Raw genomic sequence first — 16,212 nt, forward strand, 5'->3', positions numbered from 1 at the left:
TAAAATACATAATAATATAATGTTGAAAATATTACCAATAATATTTTTTTACAAATTTTGAATATTAACCATAAGGAATATAATTATTTATCATACCAATTAAACCTATATTATATGTGTAAATTGAAAAGAATAGAACGTTACACAAATTTATAAGTATATATATTAACATAAAATATATATATTTCTTTTATATAAATAGATAAAAGTTATATTAATAAATAATTTATTTATACATTATTTTATTATTAAAATATTTTAAGTATTTTATTTTATTATATTTTTTTTTGAGTTGTCGATAGGTTCGATCAATAATATGGAAAGTTATATGTTTCTTCTATTATAGATACTATTAGAAAATATATTCCACATGTGTACATATATATATATATATATATATATACATATACGCATGTAAATTCAAAAGAAAATCTTAAAAAAGAAAAACATATTAATGTTAATAATATTTATATATAATTATAATACATTGTGCTATTTTTGTTATCAATTTGGTGAACAAACACAATTTATGAGAACAGAACAATATTTACAAAATTGGCCTTCTATAGAATAGTTATAAGTACAGAAATATTTTATTTTCAAAAAATATTAAATTATAATACACAAGAAAAAATATATTCGACATATATATATATATATATATTAATTTCTTAAATCGAAATTTTATTTTAAAATATATATCAAAATTATATGTTTTTTTTCTTAGGGAAAAATATATCCCATCTATTATTAAACGTTTATCGTTTTATGGACAAGCTACTGAAAACGTAATAAATATATATATATATATATATATATATATATACCTACCAAGGTTTATATACTTTTTTGATATTTATATATTTAATCTTAAATTCTGTTAATAAATTAAATATTTTAATTAAATTATTCTTAAATATGAAAATGTATTGATCTTATTTAGCTTATCATTACTGTACTTTATTCATATATATGATATTAATATTAATTTTATGATAATTTAAATCATACATCTTAAGATAAACAAAAAAAAAAAAATTTACCAAATACATGGTTAATAAATATACAAAAAAATGTTATAAAAAACATATTGTGTGTTTATATAATGATATATTTTTTTTTCATAAAATATCCACTTTTATCATGCAGTTGGTGTAACATAATAATTAATATATATTGTAGTAATTAAGTTGAATGAAATTATCACATTTGATTATGTTATTATATAATATATATATTATATATATATATATATATATGTATATATATATATAATTTTTAATGTACAATATTATATAAATTTTTTTTTCTTCTATTTTTGTGAGATATAATTTAATATTCATTAAAATGAATCCTTCTTGTAGTGAATGAGAAAGTTTACTTTTATAAATTCGCATATTTAAAATTTTTTTTATTAAATGGATAATCAAAAATTGTACAAGTGTTGTTATTGGTAATGATACACTAGTTAGTATCATTTATATATATATTTATAAAAAAATGATATATATATATATATATATATATTAATTGAAATACATAAAAATGAAAATTTAGATATTTATAATAATTTATAAATTTTTGAAAAATTAAATAATTCGTAGTTAATTTTGATTTTATGTTCTAATTAAATTATAAACACATATTTAAATTATAACCTTTTTAATTAAAATGAGTGAAACTAACAAACAAAATGATAATAAAAAGAATAAAATTACAAGAGAAAGTTTATTAGATGATCAATTTTCAGAAAATCCTTCAAGTAAATTCGTTTTAAATAAGGAAGAAAAAAAGCACGAAGAAATAAACCCAAATATTTCACAACATAAAGTTAATAAAAAAAAACCACTTATTGATAGAAGTTTAATAGGTAAATTTTCCGTCGAAAAATATAAATCATTTTTATCGAAAATTGAAAAATCCAATGAAGATATAAAAAATAAGGATGCAGAAAGTGTTAGAATTGATAAAGATATCCTTAACTCAGAATGTGATAATAATAATAATAATAATGAATCTTGTGTATATATGGGTAATTTGTTTTAATCAAATTAATAAAAAAAAAAAAAAGAAAAAGTATACAATAAAAGTATATCATTTTGTCTTAATTTTATTTTTATGTTTACCTTTTTTTTTTATTTCCTATAGATGTTTCTGTAGGAATATATGATGTATGTAATGAAAATATAAGTGATGATAAATTGAGAGATATGAATATAACAATAGCTGACGTAAAAAATCAAGTAAGTAAAAAATACTTGATAATATAAATGTATAAAATGACATAAAATAAATAAAAGATATAAAAATTATGTATATAGAAAAAAATAAAGAGAGTATATATTCATCTAGCTATTTTATATATAATATACATATGGTTATATATATATATATATATATATGTTGAAAAAAAATGTACTAACCAAAAAGCATATATTTATAAAATTTTTTTTTTTTTCACCTGAACAAAACATATAGGATGAAGATGAGCAAGATGGAAAAGATTTAATCGAAGAAATTTAAGGAAAAAAAAAAAAAAAAAAATTAGACTAGCTAATATAACTAAAATGGATGTAGCAATTTTTACCAAAAAAAAAAAAAAAAAAAAAAAAAAAAAAAAAAAAAAACATTTATATGAATTTTCCATTGGACAAAATATTATATTATATTATATTCATATAAATATTTATTTTCTAAAAATAAGTTTCGAATTTGTTTTACTGTATTTAAAATTAGTATTATAATAAATATTACAAATATATATATATATATATATATATACATATATTACAAAAGAAAAATACATATATTTAATATTCGTTCAATTTTTTTTTTTTTTTTTATTTCAATATTATTGCATCAAAATACCCCAATTTTATAAAAATGCGCATAGTAGATAAGCAAATAAAAGAATCCTTCCTTTTAGCAGACAGAAATTTTGATGGGCATATTTCATCGAATGAATTATTATACGCTTTAAGATTCCTTGGAGTGGAATCTGATTATTCTCTAATGGAAAATAAAAGTGGGGCAACTTATTCAATGAATGATTATGTTAAAATAGCTAAGAAACATTTAGGTGCACACACACCAAAAGAAAGAATTACAAATTCCTTAAAAAAAATGGATAAAAATAACAATGGAACTATATCAGTTGACGCATTAGTTCATTTAGTTATGACTATGAGTGATATTTTAACAGAAAATGATTACAGAAAATTTAAAAAATTTGTTGATCCTGAAAGCAGAAATATCATACCGTTACATGTATTTGTAGAAAAAATACTTTCGTAAAAATTTTTAGTATAATCATTTTTGTATTCACATTGGTTATCTTCAACCGTAGCTTTACAAAAAGGAGATATACATACACATATATATTATTTTTATTTATTCTTTTTTTTTCTTTCTTTTTTTTTTTTTTTTTTTTTGTGTGTATGTTTTTGTAATTAGATTTTTAAAAGTTATTATATTTTCTTAGAATTGCAATTTTATATCCTAATACGTTTAAACATATGTTCAATATATATTTATTTATTCTATATCTACATATATATTTTATTTTTTGGTACAATTAAATTAAATACATTTTTTTTATATTAACAAATATATTACATATTGTAATTATTATTATTCAATATAATAATAAATAAGATAACAGAAAAAATAATATTATAAATACATTCTTGTTCTTAAAATGTTTAAAGATTTTCATAATGTTATTATTACATTTACCCCCATTAAAATATGTAGGTTTGCCTATGTATATATATATATATATATATATATATATATATATCCATATTATATATTAATCTTCAATTGTTTATACTCTATGTTATTTATTTTAACGATTTCATAATTTGTAAAAGAATACACAAAATATATTAGTTCTTTATAAAAAATATATGATATAAACAAATAAAAAATAAAGTAAAATAAAGGATGATATATAAAAAAATAACGTAACGCATATATTAATTTTTTTTTTTTTTTTTTTTTTGGAATATTTTATGGAATAATAGTTTTTTCTTATGTATGTTTATAGAATCATAATTTATGTTTTATTTAAACTTATTCTAAATATATACATGTTTATTCATTTCCTTTTTATTCTTTTTTTTTTTTCCAAGAAACAATTTTATTATATATTCGTATGTATACATTGTTATTTTCAATTTTAAAATATAAATTATGACTTTTTATATTCCTTCTTTATTATTTTATTTCATTTTATGTTTAAATTAGAAATATAAATTAAGAGAATATATTAATATTATAAAATTTATATATAATAAGTTGAGGCTACTTAGTCTAGTGGTATGATTCTCTCTTAGGGTGGGAGAGGTCCCGGGTTCGATTCCCGGAGTAGCCCACTTTTAAATTTTTAAAAAGGTAAAATATATTAATAAATAAGGAAAGCAATTTTTATAATTTATAAAATAAATTCAGTACTTGTTTTTTCTTTAAATATAAAATATATGAATTGTCATTATTCAGATTATACAACATAAATTAAATTTTAAAAATATTATAAATTTATATTTTTTTTTTAACTTCATACACAAAAAAAGATTACAAAGTGTTTCATACAACTTTATTTATACTTATATTTTTTTAAAGTATAAAAACGAATATATCTTTACAAAACATAACATTTAATTTTAAAAGCACTAAGAATTTATTGTATCATAAATGAAAATATAACTATAGTTTGTTATCATCTTTTTTATGTATAAAAAAGGAAAATACCTTAATGTACATAGAAAAGTAACATTTTATATGCATTAATTAAAAATATCATTACTCTTATTATATCCTTAACTTCAATTATAATAAATGTATATATTATTTTTGTATTAAATTTAATAACTTTTACACAATTACAGTATCTTAGTTATTTTTCAGAAGTATTAAATATTTCTTTATATTTTAAGATCTTAAAATTAAAAAAATGTCTTCATTTAAATATTTTTATATACATACAAGAAACAATATGTTGTTTCTTTTAATTTACATATTAATAATTATACATAATTATAGCTTTAACAAAGGAAATTAAATAGTCAGAATAAGAGTTTTTTCTTTTATTAAGTCCATTAAATGAAAATATTTTATGATATTAAAATCAATAAAAAACAATATATTAGATTCTATATTATTTAAAATAATTATATATATATATATATTAATTTAATATATAAAAAATTATGATTATAATTTTTTAAATTCACAAAAAGAATATTTTTTAATATATTTTATGTATATATATATATATATATTCTTATGAATAATTATAAAAATCCATATATATTTAATAAAGAAAAAAAAACGAAAAAAAAAATTCCCTTAATTTTATGCTTAAATATAATATTCATAAATTATTAATCGAAGAAAAGAAAATTTTATATATATTGATATACATTTAAATATCTATATATATATTTTTTTTTTTTTTTTTTTATATTTAAATTATTTTTTTTCTTTAACTTATTTAGAAATATATTTATACCATATGTACATTAAAAAAATAAATTTATTGTAGAAACAAAAAATTTGAATATTAAATTTTAGTAAAGTAAAACTATTGACTCGTTCATACTACAGTGGCCACACCAGATCCCATCAGAACTCTGAAGTTAAGCACTGTAAGGCTTGGCTAGTACTGAGGTGGGAGACCGCTCGGGAACACCAGGTGATGAGTCATTTTTTATATAATATAAATTTTTTTTGCAGTAATAAAAATGTAATATATTTAATGATATAAAATAATAATATTTAATAAATTTATTAATACAAAGTACTTTCTAATATGAATTTTTTTTTTTTTTTTTTTAAATAGTTATATAAATCAAAATTATTATTATTAATAAAAAAAATAGGTTCCTTAACCCATTTTATACGAACGTCATACGGGACCTATATAAGCTATAAGATTTCTATTAATATAATACACTATATTCTTTCAAATAATATACCATATGCATATAAGATAATATTATAGAATTTTTTAATTTTTTTTTTTTTTTTTATTCAAAAAATATTTCCAATAAATTTAAAGAATACTTTGTTTTTTAAAATGTATATGTATTAAGAATACAAAATAATTATGCTAATATAAAAGAAGAAAACTCATTAAATATTTTAATATAGAATGTTTTATATATGATTATTCTTAAATAAATATGAATATTAAATTTTAGTGAAGTAAATCTTTTGACTCGTTCATACTACAGTGGCCACACCAGATCCCATCAGAACTCTGAAGTTAAGCACTGTAAGGCTTGGCTAGTACTGAGGTGGGAGACCGCTCGGGAACACCAGGTGATGAGTCATTTTTTTTTATATAAAAAAAAATTTTTATTATTTTATATAATAAAAAAAATAATATATGTTATTATAGATAATTAGTATTTTCATTAATTTAAATTAGAAATTTAAAAACAATAGTAATATGAAAATTTTTTTAAAAATATCATATGTTTATATTTGTTGGGTTTTCGTAGGTATTAAAAAACTGGGATTAATATATTCTTTTTTTTAAATAATTTATTTATATATATATATATATATATATATAGTATGTTTAAAATAATTTAATATGAAAAATTACATTTCTTTTTTTTCTATATTACAATTTTTTTGGAATATTACTTTTTTTCTATCAAAAGAAAAAAAAAAAATACTTTTAATTATATAAAGTTAAATACTTTATAGTGTTGGTTAGGAAGGTGAAAAGAAAGGTCCATAAAAAATAAATATTTATTTTAAATACATAATATTAAATATATCTTAATTTTTTTATAAATACAAATATAAAAAAAAATTTTTTTTTTCTAATTATTATATATATGAGAATAAGTATTTTATAATTTGTAAACTTTATTAGAACATATTAGAATTTATAAATAAAAAAGTGTATATTTTAATATGGGTACTATATAAGAATGTTTATTTTCTTATATAATATTTATTTTTTAAAGGAAATATTTTTTTTGTTCGTAAAATTTTGTATATAATATATATATTATTTATTCAATTTTAAGGTCTTATTTTTTTTTATTTTACTATTATTTTTAGGAAATTCTTTTTTATTTTAATATGGAATTCTATGTACATTATACTTTTGACTCGTTCATACTACAGTGGCCACACCAGATCCCATCAGAACTCTGAAGTTAAGCACTGTAAGGCTTGGCTAGTACTGAGGTGGGAGACCGCTCGGGAACACCAGGTGATGAGTCATTTTTTATATAATAAAAATTTTTTTTTTTTTTTTATTTATATAAAATATATATATATATAATATTACATGTAATTATTGCAATTTATTTAATAAATATATTTTTTTTTATTTATTTAAAATTCCATTTATAATTTTTTGAATTTTCTTTTTCCTTTTTTTTTTTTTTAAATATAAAATATCACATGATTTTTATATTAATAATATTTTATGGGACAATGAAATATTTTTTATATGAAAAAAAGGAAAATAATTTTATTATTTTAACTGAAGTATATAAAATAAAGGAATTATAATAATGATAAATGTTTTATATAAATTAATTTGAATATAATATGATTTAAAAGAAGATAAAATATAAGTATAAATATATAACATATAGAGTTCATATAATTTATAAAAATATAAAAAAAAAAATATATATATATATATATATATATATATACTAAAAACATTATTATGTAAATATTTTACTTTTATTGTATATTTTCTTTAATTAAGAAAAAAAATACCTTTGTTTTCATTTGATTAATTAATTCAAGCTTTATCCTTTTAATGTTCCTGTTGAATATAACCCTTTGATCAACATGATTATAGCAACTTGAATATGAAATAAGTAAAAATGTCCATGTATTTTCTTTAGGTTTAAAATAAAATAATCATAGGAATAATAAAAATAATTATTTATTATTATATGGATTATATATATAATAATTTAAAATTACGTGTTTATTTTTGCCTCTTTTTAAAAAGGTACAAAAAGAGTTCAAATTGTAATTGTATTGAAATAAATAGAATAAAATAAAATATAATATATATATATAAGTATATTTTTTTTATATTATATAACCCTAAACCCTAAAAAAAAAAAAATAATAAATCCAAAATATTATGATTTTATTATAAATTAATTATTATTTACATATATATTTATGAATATATACAAATCATTTGTATAATAATTATATATATAATATATTTTATTTATATATATATTTTTTTTTTAAATTAAAAAATAAAAAAAAAAAATGGTGTACATATTATACTTATGAGATTCTGAAATATCCTTTTATTCAACCGTAATCTTCACACCGTACGTCAGCGATCACTAACCCTGCTCTGTTTCCAGCCTGAGGCGGTTCATGATTCATCATTACTTCAACATATTCTCTCTCCAGAAGAATATGTTCAGTAACTGACGTCTTGTGATAGGCGGGAATTTTTAAGATATTGAAAATTCTCAGAAATATTATAGCATCCCATTCCTTTTGCATCGAAATGCAGTCCCAAGAATGTAACAGCTACTGAACTTAAAAAGAACAGTAGCCGGACAATTATTATATGTACCACATAATATATGGATATGGGTAAAAATTATAAAAATGGTTACTCAAAAAAAAAAATAAAAGGTAATATTATTATATATATATATATAATATATTTTTTTTTTTTAAATTAATTTTTATTTCATACGTTAAATGAACTTAATAACAATTCATATATAACTATATTAAAAAAAATTAATATAAAATATATTAAAATTATTGTATATTATATGTAATGTTTTTTTTTTTTTTTTTAAATATAATATATATATATATATATATAAGAAAAATTATTCCTTTTATTAAATAATGTAACAAATTTATATAAAACAGTACAATTAAAAAAAAAATAAAATAATAAATAAATAAATAAATATATATATATATATATATATATATATATATATAATTATATTTTTATATTGAATCTAATTTGAGAATAAAAATTATATAAACTACAATTCTTCATTTGCATCATTTTAAATTTATTTTTTTTATCAAAAGTTTTAACTTAAAATATTAAATATATTTTAGTTTTAAAATATTATATATATATATTTTAAAACGAACCAAAAAATAAAAAAATATAAATTATGTAGGAACAAAATTATAATTGTTATTATACCAAAAAAAAAAAAGAAAAAAGAAAAAAGAAATTTTTTAATTATACATTTTATTTTTGTAAAAAAGGGGAAAAATACATATCACATTAATAAGTCCATCATAAAAACATCATTACTTTGTTTTCCAAATCTGATATATCATCTAAAAAAAAAAATAAAATATATAAAATATATAAATATATATATATATATATATATATATATTATTTCATGTACATTTTTATAATCATATATATATATATTGTCATTTTACCTGTTGGATCACATTTTTCACTTATTTTCTTCTTATTTTTAACAAAATCATCACTTTCGTTATAATTTCCATTATCCCCTTCACTACTTTCGTTATACTCAAGGTCATCTTTATCTTGAATATCGCTAAAATTCGTATTATCTGTAGATGATGAATCTTCTTCATGTTTCTTCCTATCTGCAATAAAGTCTTTTTTTTTCCTTAATTTACTAATTTTCATTTTTTCATTATCTCTTTGAATTTTTTCTTTCAAAGATTCAATATATGTTTTCTGATCATACTTATCATTGTTATTATTATTATCATCATCATCATCATAATGTGTATCTTGTTCCATATCATGATCTTCATTTTGATTCAATTCATTTACCAAGATTTTAAATTTCACATTATCATCTTTTATTTCATTACCACTATCATCATATAATATGCTATTACTTAACGTTTTAGCGACTTTTACTCTTTTCTTTCTTTTTTTGGTTGGTAACATAATTGGTGTGTCATCTTTTATTTCAACTCTTTTTTGAATAAACAAATCATCTTGATCACTTTGAATATCCGAATGTATAAACGGGTTTTCGTTTGATTGACTTTGATCTATATGACTTATGTCCTTTACACGTTTTTTTTTTTTTATCTCACACATATAATTTTCATGTGCTTCATCATATATCTCATGTCCTTGTTCATTATCATTATCATATTCTTTTTCGTCTTGTGTATTATTATATTTTTCTTCTTCTTTTTTTTCGTGGTTTTGTTTATTTTTTAGTGCTTTTTTATTTTTTAAGATTTCTAGGAATTTTTCTAATCTTGATTTTTTTTTCTTCACTTGCACCTCCTTTTCATCATTTATGTTAAGCTCGTTTATCATGTCCTGAGAAAATTCAATAAGACCATAAGAATATGCTAACTCGTTTAATTGAATTTTTTTTTTGATATCTTTAAATTTCATAACAATATATAAATGTCTCAAATATATGATTAATGCTTTTTTTGCTAAATGCTTAATATCGACAAAAGCAGCATTTAAGGAATGTATTTTATTTTTTATATCAAACAATTTCTGTTTTTTTATAAACTTTTCTTTAATAAAAATATTGTTATCTTTAAGAACATTTAAAAATAATTTTTTATTATCAATTTGTTTTGTTAAAAATATAAGACTATTACCCATATTAGTAAATCTACCTGTTCGACCTGAACGGTGAATAAATGTTTCAATATTATCTGGGAAATCAAAATGAATTACCCAATCAATAGATGAAAAATCTAATCCTCTACAAGCAATATCTGTTGTAAATAAACAAACAAAATTTTTCTTTTTTGAAAAGAAGTGATATGTATTTAATCTAGATGTTTGTTTTAATTTCCCATGAAGTTGTAAAAATTTCATAACCCCGACTTTGATTTTTTTAAAGACTTCATACATAAATCTTACTTGTTTACATGTAGAAAAAAATACAATGATTTTTTTATTTTTCTTAGAAAATAGAAATGTATACAAATAATTAATTTTTTCATATATATCACATTCAATATATATTTGTTTTACATTATTACTTTCTATATATTTATCATTATCATTTATACTTACATATTCATAATCTTTTATATGAAATGTATTTAATATAACATTTAAGAATTTGCATATTGTAGCTGAAAATAAGCATATCTGACAATTTTCTTTGGGTTTATATAATAATATATTTTTTAAATTATCATAAAAACTTTTATCTATTAATTTATCAATTTCATCAATAATTAATGTACTTAAATAATCCAAGTTACAATAATAATTATTTTCCAAATGGTATAATAATCTTCCTGTAGTACAAACAATAATATTTGCATAGCTGAAGATAGATTTTTCTTTTTCTTCATTTTTTCCTCCGATTGCACAACATATATTTAATTTATGATATTTATTTAACATATTTAAAACTTCAAATATTTGAAATACTAATTCTCTAGTAGGGGTTATAATTATCCCTCCTAATATTTTATTATAATTATCAATACTATTACGATACATTTTTTCAATTAAGGGAATACAAAAACATAAAGTTTTACCTGTTCCGGTTTGAGCTTGAGCATATATATGTTTATTTAACAAAACTATAGGTAAAGATACATATTGTATATTGGTCATATATATAAAATTATTTTCATTTAATGCTCTTAATGTTCTTTTACTAATTGGTAATGTTTTAAATTCAGCAGATGTCAATACATTTTTATCAATAATAGTTAAATTATTTTTATATTTTTTATTCTTATTATTTTTTAATTCATCTTCATCATATGTATTATTATTTGTCTTATCACTTTTTAAAAAATTCTTAACATTCTCATTTTTTTCTAAATCATTATTAATCTTCTCTTCATATTGTTTTCTTTTATTTTCTTCTACTATCAAACCTAAAGTCTCATCAATTCTTTTTTGTAACTCCAATCTTTCATCTTTATTATTACTAACATCCTTTTTTAATTTATCATTTCTCTTCTTCTTTTTTTTTGATATACTTCCATAATTTTTATTGAAAATCCTTTTACCTTTACCAACGTTTCCTTTATTATTTATCATCACTTTTATAATATAATATTCTATATCTTATTTTTTCAAATTATAAATATAAAGCAAAACTTAAATTGTATATAAATATATATATATATATATATATATATATATATATATATATATATATTGTACTAAATCATTTAAATGACATCAACATATAAAAATATATATATATATTTAGGAACTTTAATTTATTTATATACATAATGTATATATAAAAAATAATATTCTTTATTTTGGTATAAAATGATTTAATTAAAGTGTTAAAATTTTTAAAAGGGAAAAATCATTTTAACTATATTTTACTTTTTTTTTTTTCTTTTTTTTCTTTTTTCAAATTGTATATATATATATATATATATATATATTATTGTTTTTATTTTTTATATTCTTTATCTTAATTTTGTTTTTCTATACCAGCTGATTTGTTGTAATAAAAACATTATTATAATTTTTTGTAAAATAGCTTTTATTTCTATTTTTTAATATATGTTGTAAAAAATTAAAAATATATATATATATATATTAAAAAATTAACTTGGTATATAATATATATACTTTATAATATATATAGTAATATATTATATATATATTTATAATATATAATATAGTTTTGTATTTATAGTTCTATTTATATGTGAAGTCATTTATATATATACATAATATATATAAAACTTATAAAATAATTATACATTGAAAAAAGAGAAATATAACCTTCATTCGATTTTCTTAAAATGGTAAAGGAAATTTTTTCTTTTGATATTTTTTTTTTTTTAAATATTTATATATTTTTACAGTTTTATGTTTTTTTTTTGTTTTTTTTTTTAAAGCCTATCTCTTATAAAATAAAAAATTAAAATAGAAAATAAAATAAAAAAATTAAAAATAGAAAATAGAAGAATTATAATGAAAAAATATATACATATATATTAAACATACAAATAAAAACATATAATATATATATATATATATATATATATATTTATATATTTAAAACAAAACGAATACCAAAAAGTTTATAAATTTAAATGTAAATAAATAAATAAATAAATAAATATATATATATATATATATATTTTAAGACATTGGTTATTTTAAAAATGTAATGTATATATAAATACATATAATTATTTATTTATATCCTTTAATTCTCATAATATTTGACAAAAAGCATTTTTTTGAGTTCGAAAGAATCTGATGTATACATATGAGAAAAGTTAGTATGATCTATATAATCCAAATGTAGTGCAGATAATTCATGAAATTTATTTTCATCAATTTTATCAGTAAATGCATTTAAATGAATTGAATATTTTGGATTAGAAATATTATTAGTATTAAAATAATTAATTTTATCTAATGTTTTAATTTCAATAATATTATCAAGCATTTTTAAATCGATTTCATGCTTAATATCTGTAAAGAATGCATTTCTTTTTACTTTTATCTGTCCTATGACTTTTACATATTGTTCTATACCTTCATAATTTTTAAGACATATAACATAATCATGATTAGATAATAAATCGTCATAATTTTTAGAATATAAAAGTGAGTATAAATTTTTTTCTGCTTCTTTTCTTAAATTATCGTTTGTATCAGATGTTTTTACAATATCATCATTATTATTATGATGTACAATATTAAATACTTTTTCTTCTTTACAATCATAATATTCCATATTATTATTAATATTTAAAAACATATCATTTTTTTTAGGAGTTACTAATAAATTATCTTGAAATTCATTATTTATACAATTCTTTTCTTTTAAATATAATTCGTCGTAATTAGATTTGCTATTGAAATGGTACATTTCAGTAGTATATTTCTCATGTATATTTATAGTGTCACCCTTTAATTCATTGTTTCTATTAATAATAATTACCTCATCCAAATTATTTTTACAATTGTTATTATTATTATTATTATTATTATTATTATTATTATTATTATTCTCTGTGTCCTCATTAGCTTTTATTTTTTCAATCTCTTCTATATCTTTATTTAATAACGTTTCATTATGTTTTGTACAATCCGTTTGATTTTTTATATTATTTTGTTCCTCCTTTTGCTTATATTCTAGATTTTTTGGTACTTCTAATGTGGACTGATCCTTATTTATTTTTTCTTCTGCATCTTCACATAAATTATTACCTTTTTTACTTGTATATTGTATCTCTTCATCAACGTGAACATTCATATTATTATGGCTTTCCATCTGAAGGTACTCACCTTTTTTATTATCCACACGTGGTGTATTACTAGAATGAAAATTTGTATTAAATGTATTATATATATTTGCAAGTTCCATTTTTTCATTTTTTTTGTGCTCCTTGTTTATTTGTTCATTGACATTTTCTTCGTTTTTATTAAAATAAGATAATCCGTTAGAGGGGGTGAGATTTGAATGATTTAAAATTGGTGTACTTTTAGGAAAGGAACTATTCATTTTATTATTTTCTTTTGTTATACTTCTATTTATTTCTTTACATAATTCAACGCATGCATTTAATAAGGTAACTGGTAGTTCTTTAGAATTACTTGAAGATTTTAGAACCCCTTTATTTTTTTCATCTTTTTTAATTGAATCTTTTATACCTAATGGAGAAATTCTACTTTGACAAATTCTATTAATTTTTTTTATACTTTCATTAAATCTAGTATTTGGTGAATCTTCTTTTATGGTTTTATTAACTGAAGAAATATTTTTTCCAGGTGTCTTTGTATTATCTAGAAATTTTTTAGGTGTGCTATTTAAAGTATTTGTCAATGTATTAAAATTATTGATATAATAAATTGGTTCATTTATATGTTCTTTCTTTTTTGGAATAATTAGAAATAACACGATTGATATATCTGATTCTTCTTTTTCTTTGAATTTTTCTTTCTTTTCTTCATGTTTTTCTCCTATCTCCAATTCTAATTCTAATTCTTCTTTTTTTTTTTTTTTTTCTTCTTCTTCTTCTTCTTCTTTTTTTTCTTTTTCTTTTTCTTCTTCTTCCTCTTCTTTTATTTGTTGTATTTTTAGTAATAATTGTTGTTGTTGTTGTATTTGTGTATTTTTAATTGTTGTTATTTGATTACTTAATACAAAATTATTAGATAATATTTTACTAGTTGTTCCTACTTTTTCTGTAATTTTAGATAAATGTTTTAAAGAATTTTCTTTATTAGGATTAAGATTATTCATATTATTTACATTAAATATATTAGCTAGTTTATTATATTTTATTTTATATATATATTTAGCTGTATTTTTATTATTTTTTTCATCCATACCTAAATATATATAGTCATCATCTTTTACTTGATCAATATCTACAGGTATATCATTCAAGAATACACTACTATTATTAGATGATTTATTTATAATAAATAAATTATATTTATTTATTTGTCTATTCTTATCATTAGTACGATTAATATTCTTTTCTATACACCTACATATTAATTCACAATGTTCATTTTCTATATTCCCTTTTATTACTAGATCACATTTTCTATAGGAAGAACCTATAATAAATTTTTGTTTTTTTACATCAATAATTTCTGATATTACATTTAATTTCCTTGTATGATCTTCATTTGTTTTATCATTATTATAATTTATTCTCTCTAAAGTATATAAAGCATTTCCTGTACCATAACTATATAAATTAAATTTATTATCTGCTACATATATATTGTTTTCCATATTTTGTTTTATATATTCTTTAACCATTTTATTAAACATTTTAGATTTTTTCTTCTTACTTAAAACAGCATTATCTGTTTTTTGCTTCTTAAACTTTCTTTGTAAAAACAAATATTCATCATCTATTTTTTTTATATCCTCATTATTTAAATATATTTGATCTATGTCGTTTTTTTTCTTTACATTTTTATTATTTCTATTATTATCTACAATGATTTCTTCAATATCTTTTTTTTCCTTTTCATCATTTCGCTTTTTCTTATCAATACTTTTTGAACATGTTTTTCTATCATTTTTGTGGTCATTTTTGTGGTCATTTTTGTGGTCATTTTTGTGGTCATTTTTGCTGTCATTTTTGCTATCATTTTTGCTGTCATTTTTGCTGTCATTTTTGCTATCATTTTTGCTGTCATTTTTTATGCTTGTCTTTTGGCTAGTCGTTTTATTATTTAACAATTTTGTAGAATAATCTTGATCATTTTTTTTCTTC

At 18.1% G+C, this 16,212-nt stretch overlaps 4 protein-coding genes and 5 non-coding genes across 9 annotated transcripts in view; 6 read left to right on the forward strand and 3 right to left on the reverse strand.

Annotated features, from left to right (window-relative positions):
* Positions 1 to 1,671: 1,671 nt before the first annotated feature.
* On the forward strand, positions 1,672 to 2,523 carry PF3D7_1418200 (conserved Plasmodium protein, unknown function; the record flags this gene model as incomplete). Its single annotated transcript, XM_001348317.2, has 3 exons — positions 1,672 to 2,032; positions 2,149 to 2,243; positions 2,479 to 2,523. 3 exons carry the CDS (start codon positions 1,672 to 1,674, stop codon positions 2,521 to 2,523), a joined length of 501 nt encoding a protein of 166 aa, XP_001348353.2.
* A 360-nt stretch (positions 2,524 to 2,883) lies between these two features.
* PF3D7_1418300 (calmodulin, putative) lies at positions 2,884 to 3,294 on the forward strand (the record flags this gene model as incomplete). Its single annotated transcript, XM_001348318.1, has 1 exon — positions 2,884 to 3,294. The coding sequence occupies one exon, from the start codon at positions 2,884 to 2,886 to the stop codon at positions 3,292 to 3,294; it is 411 nt and encodes a 136-aa protein (XP_001348354.1).
* A 1,009-nt stretch (positions 3,295 to 4,303) lies between these two features.
* On the forward strand, positions 4,304 to 4,375 carry PF3D7_1418400. Its single transcript has one exon. It is a non-coding gene; the product is annotated as a tRNA-Pro (tRNA).
* A 1,213-nt stretch (positions 4,376 to 5,588) lies between these two features.
* On the forward strand, positions 5,589 to 5,707 carry PF3D7_1418500. Its single transcript, XR_002273092.1, has one exon. It is a non-coding gene; the product is annotated as a 5S ribosomal RNA (ribosomal RNA).
* A 510-nt stretch (positions 5,708 to 6,217) lies between these two features.
* Positions 6,218 to 6,336, forward strand: PF3D7_1418600. The gene has a single exon (XR_002273093.1). It is a non-coding gene; the product is annotated as a 5S ribosomal RNA (ribosomal RNA).
* Positions 6,337 to 7,127: 791 nt separating this feature from the next.
* Positions 7,128 to 7,246, forward strand: PF3D7_1418700. The gene has a single exon (XR_002273094.1). It is a non-coding gene; the product is annotated as a 5S ribosomal RNA (ribosomal RNA).
* A 1,026-nt stretch (positions 7,247 to 8,272) lies between these two features.
* PF3D7_1418800 lies at positions 8,273 to 8,575 on the reverse strand. The gene has a single exon (XR_002966682.1). It is a non-coding gene; the product is annotated as a signal recognition particle RNA (non-coding RNA).
* Positions 8,576 to 9,289: 714 nt separating this feature from the next.
* On the reverse strand, positions 9,290 to 12,031 carry PF3D7_1418900 (ATP-dependent RNA helicase DBP4, putative; the record flags this gene model as incomplete). The annotated part of the gene is made up of 2 exons (XM_002585408.1): positions 9,290 to 9,333; positions 9,445 to 12,031. 2 exons carry the CDS (start codon positions 12,029 to 12,031, stop codon positions 9,290 to 9,292), a joined length of 2,631 nt encoding a protein of 876 aa, XP_002585454.1.
* Positions 12,032 to 13,169: 1,138 nt separating this feature from the next.
* Positions 13,170 to 16,212, reverse strand: part of PF3D7_1419000 (conserved Plasmodium protein, unknown function) — a gene marked incomplete at both ends in the record, with an annotated part of 3,501 nt that continues 458 nt past the window's right edge. Inside the window, one exon of the mRNA XM_001348321.1 lies at positions 13,170 to 16,212. This exon is cut by the window's right edge and continues 458 nt beyond it. Coding sequence (XP_001348357.1) covers positions 13,170 to 16,212 — 3,043 coding nt within the window.

This window comes from Plasmodium falciparum, assembly GCF_000002765.6.
Source record: "Plasmodium falciparum 3D7 genome assembly, chromosome: 14".
Lineage (NCBI taxonomy): Eukaryota > Apicomplexa > Aconoidasida > Haemosporida > Plasmodiidae > Plasmodium > Plasmodium falciparum.